We start from the raw sequence: 23,070 nt of genomic DNA, 5'->3' as shown, positions 1-23,070 counted from the left end.
AGTGCCACCCATCGTGGGAAGCCCTGTTGCCGGAGGGTGGTTAGTAGCCGGGTGTGGTTGACGGTGTCAAAGGCCCCTTGGCCAAGGTTCATAACCTAGATCAAAACTTGCTTGGTAATCCCTTTTTACTTTGGAATGTTCTTCTCAAGTATACCGAGGCAAATTTTCTCCATTGATGACCAACCGCCTTTCTTTGCCGTTCCATCACCGGAGTTAAGGTCTTGAGGAGAGTCATCGGCGAGATCTCTCGGGCTCGTACCCGCCATCTCATGAGAATCACCTGGTTCGGAAGCGAGAGCCCGGCTCGGCATGGACGGAGCTAACTCCACACACCGGTTACATCAGGGCCCATCGTAGTCCATAAGACGCACGGAAGTATCAACCCGAGTCCATACCATACCCCCACTTCCCACTCATCTTAACTCCTTAACACCTGTTATCCCCGCTGCGGGGTAGCATCGATGACTACATGCCCATGAAGCCAGAAACTTGGCGACAGTGTATATATTGAAGTTCCTTGTCCCTTCTTGTCGAGTGGCTTGATCACCCGCAATTGCAGCTGAGACAAAAGTTGTCACCAGACACACCACAAGTAACAGCCCACCAAACCAGCAAGCCAGTCGGAACCATGGCTCCTACTATGACCCCCGGCCTCCAGGCGTCGATTGAAAACTCCAAATGCGAGTATCGACGCCTAGGAAACAGTGGCCTCCGCGTCTCGGTCCCCATCTTCGGCTGCATGAGCTTCGGCGACCCGAGGACTCTCGATTGGGCCATCGGCGAGGAGGAGGCACTCCCCCTTCTCAAGGCCGCTTACGACAGAGGCCTCAACACTTGGGACACGGCCAACATGTACTCCAACGGCGCATCCGAGATCATCGTCGGCAAGGCGCTCAAGAAGTACGAAATCCCGCGCGAGAAGGTCGTCATTATGACCAAGTGCTACTTTGCCGTCGGCGAGGAACCCGAACTGCGCGCCTTCTTTTTCAAGGACCAGCTCAACGCCTCCAAGGACTATATCAACAACTTTGGTCTGTCTCGCACAGCCATCTTCAACCAGGTGGAGGCGTCCCTGAAGCGCCTGGACACGCCATACATCGACCTGCTCCAGATCCACCGCTTCGACCCAAACACGCCCATCGAGGAGACCATGAAGGCGCTCCACGACCTCGTCCAGTCGGGCAAGGTTCGCTACATCGGCGCCAGCAGCATGTGGGGGACCCAGTTTGCCCGCATGCAGTTTTGCGCCGAGCGTAACGGGTGGACCAAGTTCGTCAGCATGCAGAACCAGTACAACCTGCTCTACCGGGAGGAGGAGCGCGAGATGAACCGATTCTGCAATGACACTGGCGTGGGCTTGGTTCCCTGGGCTCCGCTGTGCAGAGGACATCTAGCTCGCCGACCGGAGCAATACGGCACCACCGCTCGCAGCAAGGGGGAGAAGGATAACCAGCCCGGGGCGCATGGGACAGTTGAGCCGGACTTGACCATCATCAACCGTGCGGTGGAACTTGCGGATAAACATGAGTGGCCGGTGAGTTTCTTCTCTCCCACCCTGGGTACTCTGCCATTGTGTCCCCTGAGCAAGCACTAACATATACCCAGATCTCACATGTTGCCCTGGCATGGATCAACAAGCGTGTCACAAGCCCCATCATCGGCTTTAGCAAAGTAGAAAGACTAGACGAGGCCATCTCTGCGAGAGGGAAAGTTTTGACGGAGGAAGAGGAGAAATACCTCGAGGAGCTTTACCAGCCGAAGGCTATCAATGGCCACTCGTAAATTCCTAGCCCAACCAAGAATGGCAGTCATTGCATTGCCCAACGGTCAATATAAGTAGGAGATAACAATACCAAACTTTTAACGACCAACAAATGTCCATCCTAACTCATCATCCCCTCCATTCTCAACCTGTACCAATCTTGGCTCATCGCCGGGTAAAAGATCAAATCCGTTGTCACTGAGCTTAACGCCCTGTCTCTCGAAAAAGACAAACCCCTTGACCGGCTTCTCAGCGGAGACTTCAATGAGCCCCTGGCCACGATCCTTCACCGTGACACCCCTGTCCGGAAAGTCGAGATACTTGATAGGGTCGGGCCAGGACGTGTCGCCGCTCACCTGGGTTCCGTCCACCCACAAGGCTGCCTGGATGACAAAGTGCTCAGGTTCGGCCACCGTCGCCTTGGCCCAGTCAAACTTGTACCCAGTCAACACCTCTGTACACCCGTTAGGCTGCACTTCAACCTCTTCCTCAATCCTCTCCCTCACCTCCTCCCCGGTTCTAACCGACACAAACCGCACCACCACCTTCCCCTTGGCAGCCTCCAGCTTCGAGCTCGCAACCCACACATCCAACTCAATATCCGTCAACATCTTGCGCGAGTCAACATGCCCCGTGTTCCTCCGCCAGAGCTCGTCCGCCGGCCTCGCCGTCCAATCATGAAACTTGCGCGTCACAGCCACCGCCAACGGCGCCATCGCCCGCTTGATAGCATAAAAAACCGGCTTCCTCACCAAATAATAATCCACAACCGCCCACGACACCACCGGCCAACAATCATTCAACTGCCAGACCAACACCCCCCCACACCTCCGTTGCCCCTGCCCACCCCACCCCCTCCGCCAGGCCTTATACCCCAAGCCGACCGCATCCGCCTGCATGACCTGCGTCAGGTGCGCAAACGCCCCCAGATCCCGGCCCCACGCCTGCAGCCGGAAATTCTCCCCCACGTACCCCAGCATGCGCCGCTCGTGCACCACCGCCTTGTTGTGGAAGTCCATCGTGCGGCTGCCGACGTGGCGCTCGGCCGGGTCGGTGACGAAGCCGTGGAGCGTCTCCTCGGCCGGGTACCCCATCATGCCGAACTCGCTGACAAAGCGCCCGCCCATCTGTGGCAGCGCCTGCCAGGGGCGGGCCTCGCCGTTCCAGAGGTCCCATTGGTGGATGTCGCCGACGGTGGGGTCGACTTTGAGCGTGGTGCTCGTGCCGTTGCCCCAGGGGCTGCTGGGGTGGTAGGGGGTGGAGGGGGTTTCGGCGTGGATGAGGTTGGGGAGGAGGTGCTCGTAGATGTAGCGGGCGGGGAAGGTGGATTTGAGCCAGGATTGGGGGTCTTTGTCCGTGGTGAAGTTGTATTCGAGGTGGTAGCGCTCGACGAGCTGGTAGTCTTCGTTGTTGCCGCACCAGAGGATGATGGAGGGGTGGTGGCGGAGGCGGCGGATGTTTTGGCGCGCTTCGGTGGTGATGGAGGTGAGGTAGTCCGGGTAGGTTGGGTACGATGCGCAGGCGAACATGAAGTCTTGCCAGACGAGGATTCCCAGTTCGTCACAGGCGGCGTAGAAGACTTCGGGCTCGTAGATGCCGCCGCCCCAGACCCTGATCATGTTTTGGTTGCCGTCGGCGAGGAGTTGTATCCAGTCTTGGTAGCGTTTAGGGGGTATTTGGGGGAGGAAGCTGTCGGCGGGAATCCAGCACGAGCCGCCCGAGAAGATGTCCACGCCGTTGACGCGGAAGTAGAACGACTGTCCAAACTGGTCTTTCTCCTGGACCAACTGGGCCTTGCGGAAGCCAATCTTCTGGTGCTCCTCGGCTAGGACTGTTGACCCATCGCTGGCAATTGCCCGGACTCGCACATCGCATAAGTTCTGCGGGCCATAGCCTCGCGGCCACCACAGATCTGGGTCCTCGATGCTGAACTTGGTGGATGAGTACCTCCACGACGGTGCCGCGGGGGTGGCATTGCGGTCCCTGAGAGTAACGACGCGTCCTCCAGGGAATTGCAGATCCGCCTTGAGCTCTGCCACAGGACCCAAGACATGGGCGTGGATGGTGGCTTCCAGAACTGGAGGTACCCCCCGGTTCTTGTGAATCTCATAATCCACTTTGATCTCTTCTATCCTGCTGACGTAGCACTCGAGCCTCACGGGCTTCCAGGGTCCACATGTCAACAAGATCGGACCCCAATCCCAACCCCAATGATACTGGGCCTTCCGGACTGGCCCCCGGCTGACCTCGGTCTGGTGCACAATGAAATCGTGTTCAGGGTGAGCTTTGACGAGTTCCAGCCCGCGATCCCGTGCAGGCTCAAACGTGATCTCTAGAGTGTTCTCGGTGACATCCGCGAGAAGGTTGCTGATATCGACTCGATGCTCAACAAACATGTTGTCCGCCTGCAGGATAACCTTGCCATTCAGCCTCGCCGTCGCAAAAGTGTCGAGCCCTTCAAACACCAGGTCGGTCTTGGAGCCCTGCACTCGCCCATTGCTCGGCGTCACGAAGCGGGTTCGGTAGGACCATGTCCGTTCGGCAACCCATGAAACTTCCAGCCCGTTCACATCTTTAAAGGGATCTGGAATCAAACCGTGGTTCAGAAGCTCGGTGTGGACGTTGCTGGGGACCTGCGAGACGGGGAGCCATCTTTCATCTGTTTCGCACCTGAACTCCCATCCAGAGGAAAGAACTTGGATTGCACCTTGCGTCATGTTGGAATCCTGTTGGTGATTCTATACATGCACGTAGACTTACATGAGAGGAAATAGGGAATGGGGTTTCCGATGTCGGGGAAGTTTGATCAAATCAAGAGTATTTAAGTTGGTCGACTCCTCATTCCTCCAAGTCCACACTGGGCCATCTATGGCCCGAGAATCGGGGTGATGTTACCCGAATCGCCAATCAATTGCTCGGAACTCCACCACCAGGATGCGCTTGTGAGGTAGCAACTAGCGTGATTTGAGGAGAAGAACTTGTTTACATCAACAAAGGAGGAAGAAGTTTATTTGTCATTTGTTACATTCTTATGATGCAATCAACGCCTTGGCGGTTGCTCGCTAGGGACACGAGTTGCATCATTTCTAGGGGCACGGCGTATGCATTGGTTAGCTGTGATTTTCTCTTGTTGGCTCAAGCATTCCTGGAAGCAACAAAGGCTGGAAATGAACACATGAATGCGCCCGAGGCTTTGTTGCTTGCAAGGCTCAGCGTCTCTTTTGAGAGCCAATGTTGGTCACGAGCCACTTGGTCCAAAATTGGCAATGCATCAATGGACAAAGGCTGGCGTGTATTTAAAGACTACCTAGGTTTTCTTCATGCCGAGTGTAAGTAAATCCAGGCTACCTTACTTCTCCCTGCACACGCGGATCTTGATATCGCTCGACACCATGGGAAAGTTTACAGCATATTACTGGCGGCACATATGCCCCGCAGAGTCGCCGGAAGACGGGGACGTCATTTACCAAGGCGATGATGACGTTTACCATTACGACAAGATCGACTTGGTGGAGCGGAATTTCAAAGATGTGTCGAAATTAGAGGGGAGGGGGTGTTCCGTGAATGGCTGCAACTACAAGGTCAGCGAGGAGACAGTCCTTCTCAACGAAGATAAGAAAGAGATCCGGACGCTGGGCGGGAAGAATCTATACCCCGACCGAATTAGAGCCGACAGAATGAAATGCTGCGGGCTGTTTTGCCGTAACAAAAGCACTTCCGGCCATAGTGTTGACAACCCGACCCACAGGGAGTTTGGGAATCACCGCTGCCCCCACGCATTCGAATACAAATACGCTATTCACGACCTTCACATCAAGCAGCGGCTAGAAAAATGCACATGCGTCATGATCAACCGATACGGCGAGGAAATCGCGAGCTGGGAGCCTGACGGTCAAGAAAGAGTGCCGGTCCCCGGTGGCCCATTGGACTTGGACAACGAATATCACGAGAAAAAGGAAAGAAAGAGAGGGATTCAGCGGCAGTAGACAAATGGGAGCATATGCTTTCTTGTCACGGAGATTAGGACCCGTACGGTCTTAGCTTGCAGGACGCGGGACGACTCGTCCAATCATTCACGGAAACATAGGACCAATCATAACGCCAGAAGGGAGTGCTCCCGGCGCTCCCTTCAGGGTCCGGGAGCACGGGGAGCATCTACACTTCCAACGCTCCCAATGCTCATCGGGAGCACAGGGAGCACTGGGACCAACAACTCAGATAGCAGTATATAGCCACTCGTCCTGGGGAGCTCTGGGAGTTCTCCAGTTAGCAATCACAACTACAGTTCGCTACCAGCTCGAGGGCCTACGGTTGAGACAAGTCTTTGTTGTGCGCCCTTTGGCTGCACCGAACCTAAGCACCCTTGCAAGATTACCTTCGACCGAAGCTGAACCCTAACAGGACAGGGTCCTGAAGTAGGTTCGTCACATTTCTCTCTTACCCCTCAAATGTACAACGTACTCGACTGATAATGCCCACGCTGTTTTTCAACGCCGTCGGAAAGGGTGGGTTTCGCTCATGCTGCCCACATATGATGCGTAGAAGACTGGTAAATATGTTGAAAGCTATTGGGGAGGGTATTATACAAATCTCAAGCGCTCGTTGCTAAGATGGGCAGTCCCTCACCAGCGGCAACGTAGATGCTCGACCCGAGTCTATCGGTTTCGATGACACCGCCCACTTCCCAAGTCTGGTGACCCAGCCCATCCAACCGAAAGCAATCCATCCAGGTATCACCACCACCAAAACCCAACCTACACACCTTAGCCGTGTCCTCACCGTGACCCCAACTCGACTGGATCCGTGTTCATGTGTTCCCCTCCCCAAGCAACCGAGCGATCAAGACATACATGAATATAGCCCCGCCGATCAGCAAGAGTTTGTTCTGGAACAACCAGCCCCGCCCAGCGTCCCTCTGTTGAATCACCGCATCCACGACGACGTGGGCCTGGTGGCCACTAGACGCGGGAATGCCAAGCTGGGGTACGCATGAAGGTCCGCCATTCTCGGCCGCCTTGTTCCCTGTTGCCGTGTCGATATCGTTCTCTTGCATCCACTTCCAGTTCTCCTGGTCTATTTCGGGCCATTCTGACTTGAACTTGGCCCCGCCATCACCAGCCTTGATGTTCCCCTTGCCCGCGCCTTTCTCGGCCTTGAGGTGCGACCCGCCGCCCGTCGAGTTCCACCACCGTGAACGCGCCGCAAGAAACTTTCGTTCTGCTTGGCTGGCCGACACCGAGCCCGTCGTCATTTCCTCGGATGTCATGAATGAAAGCAGGCCGATGAGGATTGTTGACACCTCCCAGGCTGGGTTGAACGATCGAGGGTGAAAGTCGGATATCGAGAGGCACAGGCGGGTGGACGGCTGGAATCTACCGGAAGGGGTGTGCATTCGGATCGCCGGCGGCGCGAAGGGGTAGTTCGGAGGGAAGATGAGCGTGCCCCAGTACTGACCCTTGTGGTAAGGTGTGTTCTCGGGGCCCGTGATGATATAGTGCCATCTTCGAATACCCAGGTCAGTACGCAAACTGATACGGCTAGTTTTATATTGGCTTTGTTTCTTCCTTACTCTAATATGTTTGTTTCCGAGGGGTGTGCCGTGATGTACGGTGGGGGGTTTTCGGAGATGCTCTTATACTCGCGCGTCAACTGTGAAGGCCGAAAACAATCATTAGCCAAATGCTCTCCCGGAAGACCTATCAGCGGGGTGCGAATACGCACGCGCTTCTGCGCTGCCCTACTAGCCATGTCTAGGGACCGCCGGATCGATAGCTGAGAAAGAAGCTGCAAACGGCGAGGGCGTGGGAGTGAACGACGAAGGTGACGGGTCAAAGGAACGAAGGAGCAACGCGGAAATCGCTCTAGGTTAACGATGTCAATCGTCGGTTGTTGAAACGAAAGTCTATGACGTGCGGGGAATTTATGAAGAGGAATGTAGGAGGAGGATAGAGTTGCAAGTTCGGCCCGGATGACGATGGCGGGCCCCCCGACACCCTGTTGGCCGTCAGCTGAAAGAAACGACGCTCTGACCAGCGGGCTCGCCAGGTTCAACATCCGCCCCATTCCACTCTGTGGAAGAATTGTAGAGCCGACTGCCAGAGTCTGAGGAACAACTTCGGCTGTGATGCAAGCACCACCAAGAAGTCCTCCCACCCGAAATCGTGACCATTGTTGACGCCGAGAGAAGCAGCAATGTCCGCCTCTCTTGGCTTGGGCGGTAGCCATGTGAGTTATATTTTGCTAAACGCGGATTTCCCAGTTACCGGTCCACAACCAAGTGGGAATCTAACCCCCCCGCCCGTCACAATCCAATCTCGAAACAGAAATATGCTTCAAACCATAAACAGCTCCAATTCTAGCTCAGCAAGTTGACATCTCTCGCAGGCCGCCGACAAGGCCAGCGCTGCCGTTAACACAAGTACGGAGCAACCTTCCAATGCCGCTTTAGCGCAGATGGTAATCCCAAACCCGAATCAGTCCATCAACTCCCTCAACCACCGTTGCTGACCCGAGTGCCGTTCCACAGCTCAACGAGCACGCCCTGGCGCCGGCCTCCATAAGCGCCCTCGAGGTCCATGGCGCCACCAACACCAGAAAGAGCTTGCTCGACCATGTCTTCCAGCCTGTTATCGAGGACACTGCCCCCCCTGGAACTACAATGGGCCAGGTCCTCGACCGCATTACTGCAGCCACCAAAAAGCTCTCTCGATTCGGTGCGCGATATCCTTGCTCACTTTGTCCGTTGCGTCACCAGAGGATATTTTTGCTGACACAACAGCGATCTGAAAGATATCTTCAAGGAGGAAGGGTTCGGCGTGTTTCTGTCCGAAGCCCCGCGCCCCGAGTCAGCGCCGCCGAGCGACAGAACCGAGCTCGACGTGTCGATCCGTGTGAAAGAGAAGTCACGCCTAGTGTTCAGCGCCGGCACCGACTTTGGTAATGCCGAAGGCTCTGCGTACACCAATGCCGTAGCACGCAACATCTTTGGCGGCGCCGAAACCCTTTCGGTCAACGCGAGTGCCGGAACCCGGACGAGATCTGCCTACAACGCTACCCTCTCGGCCCCGGTCAACGGCAATCCCGATCTACGGCTCTCCGTGGAAGCGCTTCGCTCGATGACACAGAAGCCGTGGGCATCGCACGAAGAACAACTCACGGGAGGGAACATCCGGCTTGCGTGGCTGTCGGAAAACAACGACACTCATGCTCTTGCATACTCAGCTGCCTGGAGGCAACTCACCGGTTTGGCCGCTACAGCCTCGCCCACCGTCCGTGCTGATGCCGGTGACACCCTCAAGAGCTCACTAACACACACCTTCACGCGTGATCGCCGCGACAACCCGATGTTGCCACAAAACGGCTATCTACTCCGCTCCATCTCTGAGCTGGCCGGTTGGGGCCCCCTGAACGGCGATGTCTCTTTCGCCAAGACCGAAGTCGAAGCGTCTGGTGCGCTACCGCTGACGATCCCTGGCCGCCAGGGCAAGTCGGGCGTTTCCATCGGCGGCGGCCTTCGTCTCGGCCTCCTGTACCCCCTCCCGTTGGCCTATTCGCTCACCGGCGCCACCCAGCCGAGTCGCATCAACGACCGCTTCCAGCTCGGTGGCCCCACCGATGTCCGCGGTTTCAAGGTCGGCGGTATTGGTCCTCACGACGGCGCTGACGCGGTTGGCGGGGACGTCTTCGCCGCAGGGAGCGTCAACGCGCTCTTCCCGCTGCCCCGCACGGGGCCGGACTCGCCGCTCAGGCTGCAGCTTTTTGCAAATGCCGGACGGTTGGTGGCGCTCAATACCAAGGGCACGGAAAAGAAGGGGAGGGAGGGGCTGGCTATGGACTCGGCGACCGTCTTCAGGGGCGTCAGGTCTGCTGTCGGCGAACTCACAAACGGGCTGCCGAGCCTAGCGGCTGGTGTCGGGTTGGTGTATGCCCACCCCGTGGCACGCTTTGAGCTGAACTTTAGCCTGCCGCTCGTCCTGCGGAGGGGAGAGGAAGGGCGGAAGGGGTTACAGGTTGGTGTGGGCATCAACTTCTTGTAATCCTAATAAATCTACGTGACGGGGCATGGGACCCGACCGATTTGTATAGAACTGTAACACTACATTCCGCCCTTTGATTGCCCGGCATCGTCCGCCGATGTGCGATATCAGATATCTGATCCCGGCCCCAGTCTTGTTCGAGCACCAAGTTTCAAGGACAGGGGGAACACCAATGCTCAGACATTTGTCGTCTGTGGCCGCTTACGCCATGGTGTTGCCAGACTCATCCCCCACCTTGTGAGTATGGCATGTAAAATGGCTCCAGTAATCACAGGCTATTCCATGTCAACAACCCAGCCCCGAACATGAAGTCAGCAGTCAACCCAATATTTTGAAGGGGAAGTCCCATCTCAGTAAAATGTATTTTTAATCTACTAGGAATAAAAAAGCAGATGACACGCGCCGTCCCACGCCAATGCTGGAAATCTATTCTAGAATTAGACAGAAATAAACATGCCATGTATGTACAGAGCAGAGCCATTATAACGGAGATGTAGTTGTCTAAAAACAAAACAAGTACGAAAAGAAAAAAGTCATGAGACATGCCGAACAAATGGCAGCGATGGATGGTCTTCTCAATCATCGTCTCATGAATGACAACCAAGTATCAATAGGGACCAGCCGGATATAACCCCGCCGCAGGCTTCCCGTTGCAGTAAATCAGGCGTTTACTCCTTCTTCTTCTTGCCGCCCAGCTTCTTCTTCGGTACTCTGACGAGCCAGTAGAGAGCCAGGGCAGCAAAGACGTTGAATATGATATACGCCCAGAGGATGCTGAAATACCGTGTTAGCTTCAAGTGAACGAAGAAAAGAAGACTTGGTGATATCACATACCCAAAGTTGCGCCACCTTTCGTCGTAGTTTGACTTCACGGACACGAGGTAGTCGTTCGTGTACCTGACGGTGCAGTACGAGCACATGGTCTCGTTGGCGGAATCCTGGAGGTAGCCGCCAAATTGGCCGATCCAATCTTTCATATACTCCCCACAGTTCAATCCCTTGGTGGGCTCGAAATTGACGAATTCGTTGGGGGCGCAGTGGATTTCGGTGTTGGCCACGGCTGTTGACAGCATAGCGCTGACCAGGTACGTGAAGGGGCTGATCCGGTACATAAAGATCCAGAAACGCGGCATTGTGTCAGGGTTGGCGAGAACACCGCAGAAAATCAGACACAGCATGAAGAGCAAGTTGGCAATGTTGCCACCCGCTTCGGCCGTCTCGAAACCGGCGATAATGAAATCGGTGAAGGTAGATGTGAAGAGCAGGAAGGCGACGAGAAGCAGGAACATGAGGCCGCCGCGCTCGGCAGTCTGGCCGGCATCCGCAGCGTTGGCGTAAAGACCGACAGGGTAATACCAGCAGAAGAACATCAGCCCGCCCATAAGGGTGTTCCAAGGAAGCTCGACGATTATCTGAGAAAGCATGAACACCTTCCAGCCGTACACCTTGGATGGCCGCTCGCGGACCTCGTACAGCGAGCGTTGAATGACGAAGTGCGGCATGGTTTGTTGGACGAGCTGCCCAAATACAGTAAGAATTTGGAAGATGGCGAACATTTCTGCAGTCAAGTCAGCCCATGTATCCCGTATTCAGCGTATCCAAAGCCAACTGGTTACGCAACCCGGAGAGAAGCGGTCGGAGGGAGGAGGGGGAATGAGAAATATGACTTACGGTTCTGCATACCCTGTTGGGTGTTGGGGGCCTTGAAGAAGACAAAGCCGATGAAGAGCGCAACCAAAACACACAACGCAGCTTTCGAGTAGATATAAGATGGGGTGCGCCAGTACTGTTGGAAAACACGATGGGTGACCTGAACAAGCTGTTGGGTAAAAGAGGCGGCGAATTCGCGGTAGCTACCGGGGTCATTGCTAACCGGGGTGGACTCCTTGACGTCGGCCTTGAGGCGTTGCAACTCGGTTTGGACACCGGCATACTCAGGGCTGTCGCGCCACGTCTGGTGCCAGTCGACGTTGCTGGTGCTTCCCGGGGCAGCGCCGATAACCTCAAGCATCCACTCGGCCGGGTTGGCCTCCTGTGGGCAAGAAACACCGCTGTTGCGCTCGAAGTAGGAGGTCATAGTCTTAGAGTTCTCTCCAATATCGCCGAAATAGACCGTTTTGCCACCCTTGGCCAGGAAGAGAAGTCTATCGAAGCGCTGGAAAAGCATGGCTGAGGGCTGGTGGATAGTGCAAAGAATAGCTTGGCCGCTCTTGGTCAACTTCTCAAGCAGGTCCAGAATAGCCCACGACGTTTGGCTGTCGAGACCAGAAGTCGGCTCATCAACGAACAGAAGCAGAGGCGGCTTTGCGGCCAACTCGACACCGATGGTGAGACGCTTCCTTTGCTCCACGTTCAGACCTTCACCAGGGACACCAATGACGGCATCGGCGTAATCCTCCATCTCCAAGAGCTTGATAACCTCGTCGACGTACGCAAGCTTCTCGGCACGCGGGACGTGAGCAGGTTGGCGGAGAAGAGCGCTGAAGTTCAAGGCCTCGCGAACCGTTGTTGTCTGGAGATGGAGATCCTGCTGTTGGACATAACCCGTCTTGCGCTGGAATGAGGTGTCTCTAGGGTTGCCGTCAACAAGCATCTCGCCAGTGATGACGCCCATGGAGGTTCTATCGGCCAAGCAGTCGAGAAGGGTCGTTTTTCCGGCACCCGAGACGCCCATCAAAGCCGTCAGAGTTCCAGGCTTGACCCAGCCGTCGACATTGTTGAGAATTTGTCGTGTCTCGCCCTTGACCTTGACTTCGTAGCAAACATTGTTCCAGTGGAAAACGCTGGTTTGCCTCTGCAACATGCCGGCCGACTTGTCGGACGAGTGGCCGTCAGAAACGTTGCCATCGGAAGCCTTCACGACAGGGCCCGCCACAGGTGTACCACCGGACTCGGCATCGCCCTTGTTCTCCTTGAAGGATGCCGGCTTGTGGCCGCGGCGGAAGACCAACACTTCGCCCTTGCTCTTTTGAGCGGCGACATTCTCGGCGGAAAACATGTAGCAAGCGAGAAAGCCGGCCATAAAAACGAAGATGATGCCCAGGTTACGCCACTTATGGATGTGGTAATACTGGAATCCTGAGTTGATGTAGTCGTCGCCATTGACGAAGCCGACGCCAGGAACATTTCCGATGGAAGAGCACGCACGGTTCATGGGGCCACCTCCGTATTCAGGGGCCGGGATGTACTGAGTGCACTCGAAGGTGCGCCCATGAAACTCGTTGACCATGAGGGACTCGAACGCATATGCCAGAGGGTCAATGTAGTTGATCCAGCGGCACCAGCCGAGCATGTAGTCGATCGGAATGACGAAGCCGGTGAAGATGACCAGTGCAAGAATGATGAGAGCGGCAGGCACCATGGCCTGGGAAAGGGTTCTCGACGAGCTCGCAATGGTCCGGAAGATCATGGACATAGTCAGGACGGTGCAGAACGAGATGAGCAGGAAGAAGAAGAATGCTCCAGGCTCACGACGCAAGCCGGTCATGAAATACAGTGTGAGATTGAACACGATCGTGTTCGCAACCTTGTATGGCATGTCGCAAAGCATCGAGGCGATGGCTTCGGCGGACGGGTGGTAAAGCGCATAGCGGTCATGCTTCTCGACGATAGGGCGTTGGGCGTACAAGGTAAGGATCTCAAGGGCGCTAGCGAAAGCGTTCATAAGACAGGCGAAGAACAGGAGTGCACCGCGTTGGTAGAAACTGGCGGTATTCGGCTGCAGGTCGTAGAAAACGCTGGCGATGATCAGAGCCATGATGAAGTTGCCTATCAAGGCTCCTACAGTCAAGCTCGGGTCGCCCATCAAGCGCCTCCATCCGCGCCACAAGCAAAGCTCGATTTGCTGCATGTAGGAGAGGGTGAAGGGCGACTTCAACCGCTGGCTCCTGGCCTGCTGTGCCTTCTTCGAGGCACGGAAGGCTTCAGCATCGGGGCCATTGATCGGATGACTCTGCTTGTACTCCTCAATCTCGGCCCGTAGGTTTTTGTATTCCAAGCTGTTCTTCCAAGCGGCCGCGAACTCGTCGGGCGTGCGAGGGGCCTTCCCCTCGAAACCGGGACGCACAATGCGCTCCTGCGGGCTCGTCATCGACGTGAGGAAGTCTGGCGTGGTCTGCCGGGAGGGGCAGTCGAAACCGAGGTTGATGAAGTACTGTTTAGCGTCACTAGCTTTGCCGAAAAAGATCTGACGGCCCTCGTATAGCACTATCGCCTTGTCGAATAGATCGTACGCACTCTGGGGCGCCTGGTAGATAGACACACACGCAGTGCTCCCGAACAACTCAGTCTGCAACCTCAGCGTCTTGCAAAATTCGATGGCGTTTGCGCTGTCCAAGCCACGGGTACTGTTGTCCCAGCATTGCAGCGGCGCATTGGACAAGGCGGCCTCTGAGATGGTGACCCGCTTCCTCTCACCACCCGAGACACCACGGATGTACTCATTGCCGACGCGTGTGTCGATGGTGTGGCTGATGCCGAACATGGCCATGACCACGTCTCTCATGTGGTTGGCGAACATGGTCTTGGAAATGCCGGAGGGCAACTGACGCGGGGCGCGGGCACGAGCAGCGAAAGTGAGCGTGTCGCCAACACTCAACTGCGGGAAGTGAGTGTCGACCTCGGCAGTATAGATGGCCTCGCCTCGGTGGTGGGTGTGCATCTCCTTGGCGGTCATGCCTGGTGCAAAAGTTAGCAAAACAGACCCCAAGACAAATACAACACCAGCAAGGTGGAAGTCATACCTTGGTAGTTGAAATAGGAGTTGTCATCCATGAAAATGCCGTTGTAGTCGCCCGCGATGGTCTTCAAAAACGTCGTGCAACCGGATCCGGGAGGGCCCAAAACGACCAACATCTCACCGTTGCGAACCAAACCATCAAAGTCGCGCAAGATATCGATCCGGCGCTTTCCGTGCCCCGTAAGCTTGCGGACAAGACCGACTGTCTCGAGCCACACATTGATGACATCCTTCTGGTAATCGGTGGGTGACCCGAAGCCGTGAACGTTGAGGTCCTGGAAGGCAACACCCGTTGTGCGGAACTTGTTCCCCTCGCCGGCAATCACGTTGACCATGGCCTTGGCCCAAGCACGAGCGCTGAAGTTGGGTCCATGGGGGTTCAAGGGCGACTCCTCATCGGTAGAGGCGATGGAAAAGGGGTTGACGCCTTCGACAGCTGCGTGCGACTGGGCGGTGTACTTCCTCGCCAAATCCTGCACGATACTGTGACGGCGGCCCTCCTCGATCGCATCGTCATCTTCGGCACCGGTAGCGTCCTTCTCAGTTAAGCCATCGGCATCGGCAACTTCCGTCATCGAGGTGGCACGGGTACCGCTGCCCTTCTCATTGCGCCCTGGCGAAGACCCGGCAGGTGTCGGCACCTCCTCTTCCTGCTCGTGTGTCGTCTTCCGGGCAAGCGGCGACCCGGTCATCTGGGCGGTCAAATCGTAGTTCCCAAAGGAACCAGCGCCCGTGAACGACATGGGTTGTCTCTCGCGCCGTTGCGCCACCACAATTGGACGCCGCGCTCACTTACACAAGGTTTTGTGGCTTCCGACTCGGTGGAGATCGCAATCTAGGAAACAAATAAAATGGCGGAGAACGAACGGCAGGAACAAAAAAAGGTAAAAGATACAGGCGTGACACGCGACAACGGTAACGAACGAACTCCAAAATAGCTAGGTAGCCCCGAGAGCAACCGGGGCCTCGCGGGTTATAAAAGTGACTGCTGGAGAGACGGGGTCTTCGCAAGACCCGAGTGGAGTTGGACCCTCCTTGCGGGATTGCGCACTGCCTCGGGCGCCGCCTGGCATGCGTTGTGGGACCCGTTGACGGCAAGCGCAGAGGAAAAGTTCCCGACAAAAGGCTCGGCATCGAAATGTGGGGTTCAAAGTGCAACCACATGGGAAAGGTCTCAATTCAGCCTTGGTGAAAAAGAAATGCACCTCAATGGCGCATCTCGGTCGCACAAAACCGAACCTCCGCTCGTCTCGGGACTAATTCCATGTCTCATTGTTGGGTTAAATCCGTAGAATCATGCCACTCAGCTACGTTTCTCATATCTAGCGCAGGTTTAGCAACCCTAGTTTCGGCCGTTGAGATCGAAAAATCATTCTGAAAAGGGAGGCTTGGCAGGGCTAGTGACAAAATTGACCCATGGGTCTGCCCCAAGTTCGGTTGCCCCTTCCCTTTCCCGTAATCGGGACAGAATGCAAAAAGCGAAACCGACCCTCCATTCCAGGCCCCATGATGATTCATCATGATGCAACCTCCAGGAATGCTCAAAACCCAACCCGTGGCCGCCACTCGTCAAATTTTGAACCAATCTTTGAAAAGGGCTCCTCGTCGTTAGGTACCTCCTATCTCACGGGCAGGCTGGCAGTTGGCATTCGCTACACCACAGTAGGGAGGTATTATTTCGTGCCCGATGGCGTGCCCCATCTGCTCAAAACCCCCAATCTCGTCAGCTCTTGGCAGGGCCCGATCATCCAATGAGCTCGTCCGAAACCGATGCAAAATGCCAAGGTGCTGACCGGCGAAAGTGTCATCCGAAGACAAACCCATCACCCCGAATTTCTGCGGGTCTTCCGTCGGGGTCTGGGACTGTCCGACAGCCCGCAAACCTTCCGCGCCGTGCCGCCTCCGTGCTCTTCGGGTGGATGGCCATTCATTGACACAACGGGAAAGTGTCCACGGCCGCAAAACCGCCCCAATTGCCGGGGACGGGCATGTCTCTCATGTCTCGGTTCTCGATCGAGCCAATGGCGAATAAGGACTGGAACTCCCGACTCTGCTGCAGCCAGCCATTCATACTTGATAAGTTCTCAACCCAAGCTTGCCAAGGCCCGGGGAGGCGAATCTCTTCGATCGACCGTCTCCTTTTCCATGACGCTATAGTTAATCAACCAAAACAAGGAACCACCTACAAGTTCATCATGATCCTCCCGTCCAATGTTCGTAGAGAATTCTCCAGCTTTGACAATAATCACCTACACGGTATTTCTTCGGTAATCCAACCCTGAAAGCACTAATCTATGACGAAGTCGATGGCTTTCATGCGATGGATGGGGGACTCATTTCCAGGAACGGCCTCAAGGCCCAATGTACTTTCTAGAAAGCAATGGAATCCAGGGTCCGGAGCAATTACACGGAAAATACACATTGCAGTTGAATTGCAGCTGCAACGCCCCACATAAATCAATGCAACTGAAGGCTTCCAAAACCCCTGCAATTCAACCTGGCCCTCTGCAACGTGGATCCATTATTGCAGACATTGCAGAATAGTGGGTCCTTCTTAGCAGGTGATAGTGATTAATAGTAATTTGTATGGTGAACACTAACATGAAGCGGTCAGGGCATCGGCAGAACTCCCACCGCCCTAATCCCAGTCAATTCGCAGCTCAAGCTCTGACGAGCTCGGCATTCTGGCCTACCTGCCACCATAATGGCTACAGAAGCATCTGCTGCCGTCGCCGCGGTTCCTACACGTACTGAAGAAGACCTGGCCTTTCTCTTTCAAGCGATTTCCCGGCTACCTATTCACTGAACGCAAGGGGCCAGCGTGGTCGTGGGTATGGAAATTCGGGTATGATATTTCACGCGGACGGCAAAGACCGTGTATGGGTATGCCTTCGATGTATCCAACAACGCAACCGGAAGCCAGCCGCCTATAACCCACGAAATCTTGTGAACGTCGAGATTCATCTCTTTAACTCTCACCAGCTTAGCGATCCTACCGGTAAGCGACCGCCGCCTTCTGCCGTCAAGCCCCAACGCGAGAGCAGCAATTCGAGATCCATCGCCACCTTCTTCAATCTCAATGCGAACAACGCCGAAGATCAGAGGATGGCCAACCACTTGATCAGCGCGTTCGATAGAGCTGAGTTTCAACGAAGGATTGTAAGATGGCTCATCAGCGCCAATCTTCCTTTCCGCACAGCTGAACACCCTTATCTTCGCGATGTCTTCTCCTACCTCAACCCCTCTGTCGACATTCAAAAAGCCAACCTCTCCGAGAAGACTGTTCACGCCCTCGCTGTACGAGAGGTTGAGCGGCATAAGGATGCGGTGGTTAAGACGCTCCAGGAGAGCCCCGGGCTGGTTCATCTAGTCTTCGATGGATGGACTTCACGCAACCGCCTCTCTCTCTACGGCGTGAGCGCAGTCTTCCGAGACCCGAAGAAGGGCACGCCTCACAAGATTGTGCTCGGTCTGCCAGAGATGAGTGACCGGCATACGGGTGAGAACATCGCGGAGGCCATCCTCGATGTTATTAGAAACTATGGTATTGAAAAGAAGATTGGCTACTTCACTGTCGACAACGCTACAAATAACGACGCCGCGTTGAAAATAATCGGTGAGAAGCTCGGCTTCCAGTGGAAAGAGAGGAGAGTTCGATGCTTCGGCCACATCATCAACCTAGTAGTTAGAGCACTACTCTTTGGTGTAGAATGTGATGCCTTTGAGCGAGAAGTCTCTACTAGCCTACTCACTACTCAACATGAGCATGAGCAATGGAGGAGGAAAGGCCCCATTGGTAAGCTTCATAACTTCTGTCAGGTATGTGCATCTCGCCTTGTCAACCTACCTATCACTGACCGTGAGAAGGAGGTCAACAGGTCAGACCTCTGGACCAAGAAGCTCATCTCGGCGCAAGAGCAACGGATCCGAGAAGCCTCCGGAAGGTGAGAAGATCAAGAAACACACGCCCGGTCGGAGTGGTGACAGACAACGCTACGCGGTGGCTCTCTCAGTACTTCATGATGGAACGCGCTCTTCAACTCCAGCCTTTCTACGAGACCTTCCTCTTTGAGGCGAAGCTTCACGTTGACTCGCAGTTCCGGACGACAGCAGGCACTCTAAAGAAAGGCGCGAAGGAGCCGCTCTTCTTAAATGAGGAGAACAAGTTGACCGCGAACGACTGGGAGGTCATCTCTGTGTTGAAAGAGATCCTTCTCGACTTTGAGCTCGTTGTGAAAGCTCTTCAGGGCGACGGTCAACCTCGTGAGAAGAAGCGCAGCTCCTGCGATGAGCCGATCAGTCTAGTACAGGGAGCAAGCTGGGATCTTCTCGATGGGTACGAGTTCCTCCTTGAGTCTCTCGAGAGAGCGAAGGCGAGAGTTGAAGACCTCGTTGACGGCGAACACGTCGCTATTAACGTCAACAACGCATGGATGAAGCTCGACAAATACTACGAGGAAGATCGGCCAGTCTCCTCTCATCTACGCTGCCAACCGCATTGCACCCTCGGCACCGATGGGGTAGGTTCGAGGCGTGGCGTGAGCATCACGCTGACTGGATCGAGCCAGCGAAGTTACAAGTCCGAGAACTCTGGAGGCAACAATACCGAGACCTACCAGTCGAGCAGAAAGAGGCTTCAGAACCCACCCACGAAAATCCCCCGCCTCTCGAGCAACAGGTTCGCAATCTTCAGAACCCAGGAGCGAACTCCAACAAACTCAGCACCCACCTCTCCTTCACCCTTTCCATCGCCAGCGCTGGTCGAACTTGACGAGTTTGAGCGTTGGCAACTAGATAATAGCGACTTTGATCGGTACGAGGAGGATCCCGCGTGCCTACTGGCACAAGAGAAGGAACACCTACCCACGGCTTGCGCGCATGGCGTTGGATCTACACACGGTGCTTCCTATGAGCGCCGAAGTTGAGCGCTTGTTCAGCGTTACTGGCCATATGGTTACTCCTTTACGCAACCGGCTACAGGCGAACACAATATCTCTCTGTCAGATCCTCCGCAGCTGGTACGATGCCGGCGTGATTGATGATCTCGATCCAATACTGTCATGGAAGACACACGGACACATGGAAGATGATTGATGATAGCTAGGGTTAGGGATTTGTATGGAAATTTGGACCCACTTCTCCCATTTTGTGGTTAGGTTATTGCCCCACAACGGGGCCCACAGTTCGGCCCCACCAATTTCAACATGTTGCATCCATTTCAACGAGTGCCTTCCGTGGATCAATTCAATGTGGCTTCGCTTACGTAAGGTGCAATTACACTGCAACGGGCTGGTGACATTGATGGGAGTGTAATTGATCCGGACCCTGATGGAATCTCTCTCGGCGCGGGACCCAAAGACCCCGTTGGTTGGCATGTTGGTTTGCCACGGAGTTAGGCTCGGGATTATCCGGTGTTCAACTGCTCGGACCGTAGCAACGGTCCGCTCATCGGGGAAATGATAGCTCATTCGTTGTATGTAAGGCCGAGTTCTCTCCTCTCGGGCTTGGAGCAAAAAAAACGGCACTGCCCAGGGAAATAAAAGCCGGGTCAAGTTAGGCTCATGTGGTTACTATAAAGTTTAGACAAGCATTCAAAGACTTTGAGAGACCAACTTGATCAGTTCACATTCAGGCTTTCAAGCTTGGCCCATTTGCTTTCAGCGTCGTGGCGGGAGCAGGGAACCTGCCAAACTGTTGATTTACTGGAAGAAGTTGGGGTTGGCAAGCTTCTCAACTCACGTTCAAAAATTCCATCCATTAACTACTACCCCAACTGAAGCATGGCGCTGTGTTTGCCGGCAAGGCGGGGAGGAAGCGGCCCCACTTATACCGCACCGAATCGGCCCCAGTCCGGCGGGAACCCGGAAGATGTGCCGGGTCAACTCGCAACCCTGGAGCACATCCCCCAGCCTATTTGATATATTCAGGACCGCACCTGTCGCCCCAATCCGTGGTTAACAAATGCATAAGAATGGGTATTACCACGTTCATGGCCAAATCAGCTACGAGCTCGGAAAGAAGTTTTCGGCCTCAACCATTAACTACATAGGTAGGTATTTGTTTTACTTCCATGTATGAACAGGCTGGCCGAGTTATTTATTGACCCTGCCCCGAGAGTATTGCCAAACAAACGAATCGTAGCATCTGGAGGCTATAGACGTTGGCCGTTATGAAACTAACGGTGACTCACTAGTCATGCCAAGGAAGAACAGTTGTCTTCAACTGTACCTACGTTGTATACACATCAAACCAAATCCCGCGGCACCACATCTAAAGAGGACCACTGCCTACTCGACAGTTGGCCCAATGGTAACCGGGGGTGGCCTCCCGCCGGGCAGCGAGCCAACCCAGCCCTGGCGGGAAATTATGGGTTCGAGCTCCGCCGGGCAACCCCTCGGCGGAGTGGTTCCGTAGAGGTTAGCCATCTCCGACGAGATGTGAACGGTGAGCTTCCGGCGTTGTTAACTAGTCGTGTACATCTTCCTGCTTATTTGTTCACACTCGTGGAAGAAGAAGTTGCAGATAAAAGAAAGATAGAAACCCGAACCTACGAAGGGAACTTATAAATTTCTTTTTTCAAATGAGCGACAACATATATTCAAAAGCAGAAATACAAACTAGGGCCCTTCGCTTTGGTTCCTGGTTTTTAGACTAACACTTTCCAACCCCTATTAAGCTCAACATCACATACAACCAAACGCCGTTTAGAATCTGTACATATCCTCTCCCAAGTCTACTCTCTGAGGACAACACCTATCGAGCTCTCCTACGACTTGAAATGTCCCTCGCCAAGTTCCTTACCCAGCCCTCCAACTTCAATCTAAGCCAACCAAGCATCATTTAACTCCTTGTAACTACCGGTCCCTTCAATAGGAACTTTGTTGGTATCGGATGATAGCACAACAGCGAGCAGCCTAACCCACTCATTGGTGTGGTTGGAGAGTCTAATACCACATACGTCAGCAACCGCAGCCTTCGCAACTTGGACGGGAAACGCACGCGTGCATCATTCCTCGCTGTGCCACAACATCACCGGCGTGGCACAAAGTCTCGACGGCCTCACCGTAGGTAGCCTTCCCCATCCTTAACCTGGTAGAGCTCGGGTGCGGGTGTCATGAGGCTCAGCGTGCCGGAGATGATCACCAGGTAGTCGGTCGACGTCGTCCTGTGCATCGTGCCCTCGGTGTTAGGCGCCCAGGTCAATGTAGTACATGTTCAGCCCGCCCGGAAGCACGATACCCATGCCTGGGACCGTGTCCAGGGGCAGTTCGCCGCTATGGGAATTGATTCGTTAGGTCATGGCTCGCGTCAACATATTTCAAGGAGGAGCGTGTTGCCACTCACTGCCCGTCATTGCTCGTGGGTATTTGCTTGCTGGGTTGCTACCACAGAACGCATCAAGGTGCCGTCGAGGAGGGAATCGGTCGTCAGACTGTCAACCTTGACTTCAACGCCAGGCTCGGCGTGCTCATCCCCAAAGGCGGTTTGAAGGCAGGGGATAGGTTGGACGCCTGTGATGCGTCGGGGGGGTGCGAGGTTGTAGGGAGGCATTTGGGTGGTGGGTGTAATGGAGGAGGTTAAGTTGCCAGGGGCTGGGAAGATGATGGTGAGTGTAAGCCGTCCATGGTGAGGAGTGATGAGGAAGCGGTTTAAATACAGAAAATAGTGAAATGATAATATTAACAATATGGCCCACGCGATGCTTACCATTCAAGCCAAATGTTTCGGAAAAATATATCTGAGATACAAATTGAGATGACAAATGCGACCGTGATGTCCTGTATTATTCAGCGGCTATGGGTGGAACTGCGTAGTTATAGCAACTGGAGTCGTTTACGCTTTAAGTCTGTGCCACATACTTTACCCAAGTAGGCCGTAGCTCGTCGGATTACGAGGCTCATGTACGGATTTCAGTTTCAAAACTGCCAATAAAACCCATCTATGATTTGCTGTTTGTAATTGTAATCATTTGGGGGCCAATTCGCTCGCTCGCTCCCCGTGATTCCTAAAAGAATTCAGAAAGTAGCCTGGGATATCCGTAGGAGAAATCACTAGATTGTGTATGGATGGGTGCGAAGGGGCCTAGTAGAGAAAGCTGAAGTGTTCGATGTCTACAAGGAAGCGTCAAGAAAAACTGAATTGATATTCCGCTTGGGACATGGGAGTTCTAGTGCACCCCCGACCCGTACTTGTTCAGTCAGGGCCTTTAATCGACCTAGGCACACTGCCTTACGCTTCTCTTTCTGCCTACAACACAAAAAAACTCGGCGTTTACGATGACAGCATCGTTGCTACTGGCTATGTTGTATTGAAAAGCAGTGTCTTCACACAAGCGGTCCAATGCAGCCACGATGTTCTGCCAGGACAAGCTCGATATTTCGCGGGAAGTCACGGTCCAAAATCTCCTCAGAAAGTATAATGACTATCTCGTCATAAACTTCAACTTGATAGCTGGCATCGTTTCTTTGGCTCGGGCTAGGTAGCCCAAACGCACCAGAGTACATGTGGTAATAGGCAAAGTTCGGCCTAAGAAG

General features: G+C 54.5%; 7 protein-coding genes across 7 annotated transcripts; 3 read left to right on the top strand and 4 right to left on the bottom strand.

The window, feature by feature from the left end:
- Nucleotides 1-628: 628 nt before the first annotated feature.
- On the top strand, nt 629-1,782 carry CHGG_08742 (uncharacterized protein; the record flags this gene model as incomplete). The annotated part of the gene is made up of 2 exons (XM_001226668.1): nt 629-1,534; nt 1,606-1,782. The coding sequence occupies 2 exons, from the start codon at nt 629-631 to the stop codon at nt 1,780-1,782; spliced, it is 1,083 nt and encodes a 360-aa protein (XP_001226669.1).
- A 101-nt stretch (nt 1,783-1,883) lies between these two features.
- Nucleotides 1,884-4,479, bottom strand: CHGG_08741 (uncharacterized protein; the record flags this gene model as incomplete). The annotated part of the gene is made up of 2 exons (XM_001226667.1): nt 1,884-1,911; nt 1,997-4,479. 2 exons carry the CDS (start codon nt 4,477-4,479, stop codon nt 1,884-1,886), a joined length of 2,511 nt encoding a protein of 836 aa, XP_001226668.1.
- Nucleotides 4,480-5,976: 1,497 nt separating this feature from the next.
- On the bottom strand, nt 5,977-7,510 carry CHGG_08740 (uncharacterized protein; the record flags this gene model as incomplete). The annotated part of the gene is made up of 4 exons (XM_001226666.1): nt 5,977-6,013; nt 6,525-6,557; nt 6,613-7,263; nt 7,332-7,510. 4 exons carry the CDS (start codon nt 7,508-7,510, stop codon nt 5,977-5,979), a joined length of 900 nt encoding a protein of 299 aa, XP_001226667.1.
- A 444-nt stretch (nt 7,511-7,954) lies between these two features.
- CHGG_08739 (uncharacterized protein) lies at nt 7,955-9,798 on the top strand (the record flags this gene model as incomplete). Its single annotated transcript, XM_001226665.1, has 4 exons — nt 7,955-7,987; nt 8,147-8,218; nt 8,289-8,475; nt 8,552-9,798. 4 exons carry the CDS (start codon nt 7,955-7,957, stop codon nt 9,796-9,798), a joined length of 1,539 nt encoding a protein of 512 aa, XP_001226666.1.
- Nucleotides 9,799-11,410: 1,612 nt separating this feature from the next.
- Nucleotides 11,411-12,601, bottom strand: CHGG_08738 (uncharacterized protein; the record flags this gene model as incomplete). The annotated part of the gene is made up of 1 exon (XM_001226664.1): nt 11,411-12,601. One exon carries the CDS (start codon nt 12,599-12,601, stop codon nt 11,411-11,413), a length of 1,191 nt encoding a protein of 396 aa, XP_001226665.1.
- Nucleotides 12,602-17,240: 4,639 nt separating this feature from the next.
- Nucleotides 17,241-19,461, top strand: CHGG_08737 (uncharacterized protein; the record flags this gene model as incomplete). The annotated part of the gene is made up of 5 exons (XM_001226663.1): nt 17,241-17,273; nt 17,519-18,217; nt 18,302-18,332; nt 18,404-18,480; nt 18,583-19,461. The coding sequence occupies 5 exons, from the start codon at nt 17,241-17,243 to the stop codon at nt 19,459-19,461; spliced, it is 1,719 nt and encodes a 572-aa protein (XP_001226664.1).
- A 2,134-nt stretch (nt 19,462-21,595) lies between these two features.
- Nucleotides 21,596-22,087, bottom strand: CHGG_08736 (uncharacterized protein; the record flags this gene model as incomplete). Its single annotated transcript, XM_001226662.1, has 3 exons — nt 21,596-21,701; nt 21,881-21,918; nt 21,977-22,087. The coding sequence occupies 3 exons, from the start codon at nt 22,085-22,087 to the stop codon at nt 21,596-21,598; spliced, it is 255 nt and encodes an 84-aa protein (XP_001226663.1).
- Nucleotides 22,088-23,070: the final 983 nt, after the last annotated feature.

Source organism: Chaetomium globosum, genomic scaffold, assembly GCF_000143365.1.
Source record: "Chaetomium globosum CBS 148.51 scaffold_6 genomic scaffold, whole genome shotgun sequence".
Taxonomy (NCBI): Eukaryota; Fungi; Ascomycota; class Sordariomycetes; order Sordariales; family Chaetomiaceae; genus Chaetomium; species Chaetomium globosum.
The sequence above is the reverse complement of the archived record's forward strand: the minus strand, read 5'-3'. Positions and strand labels throughout refer to the sequence as shown.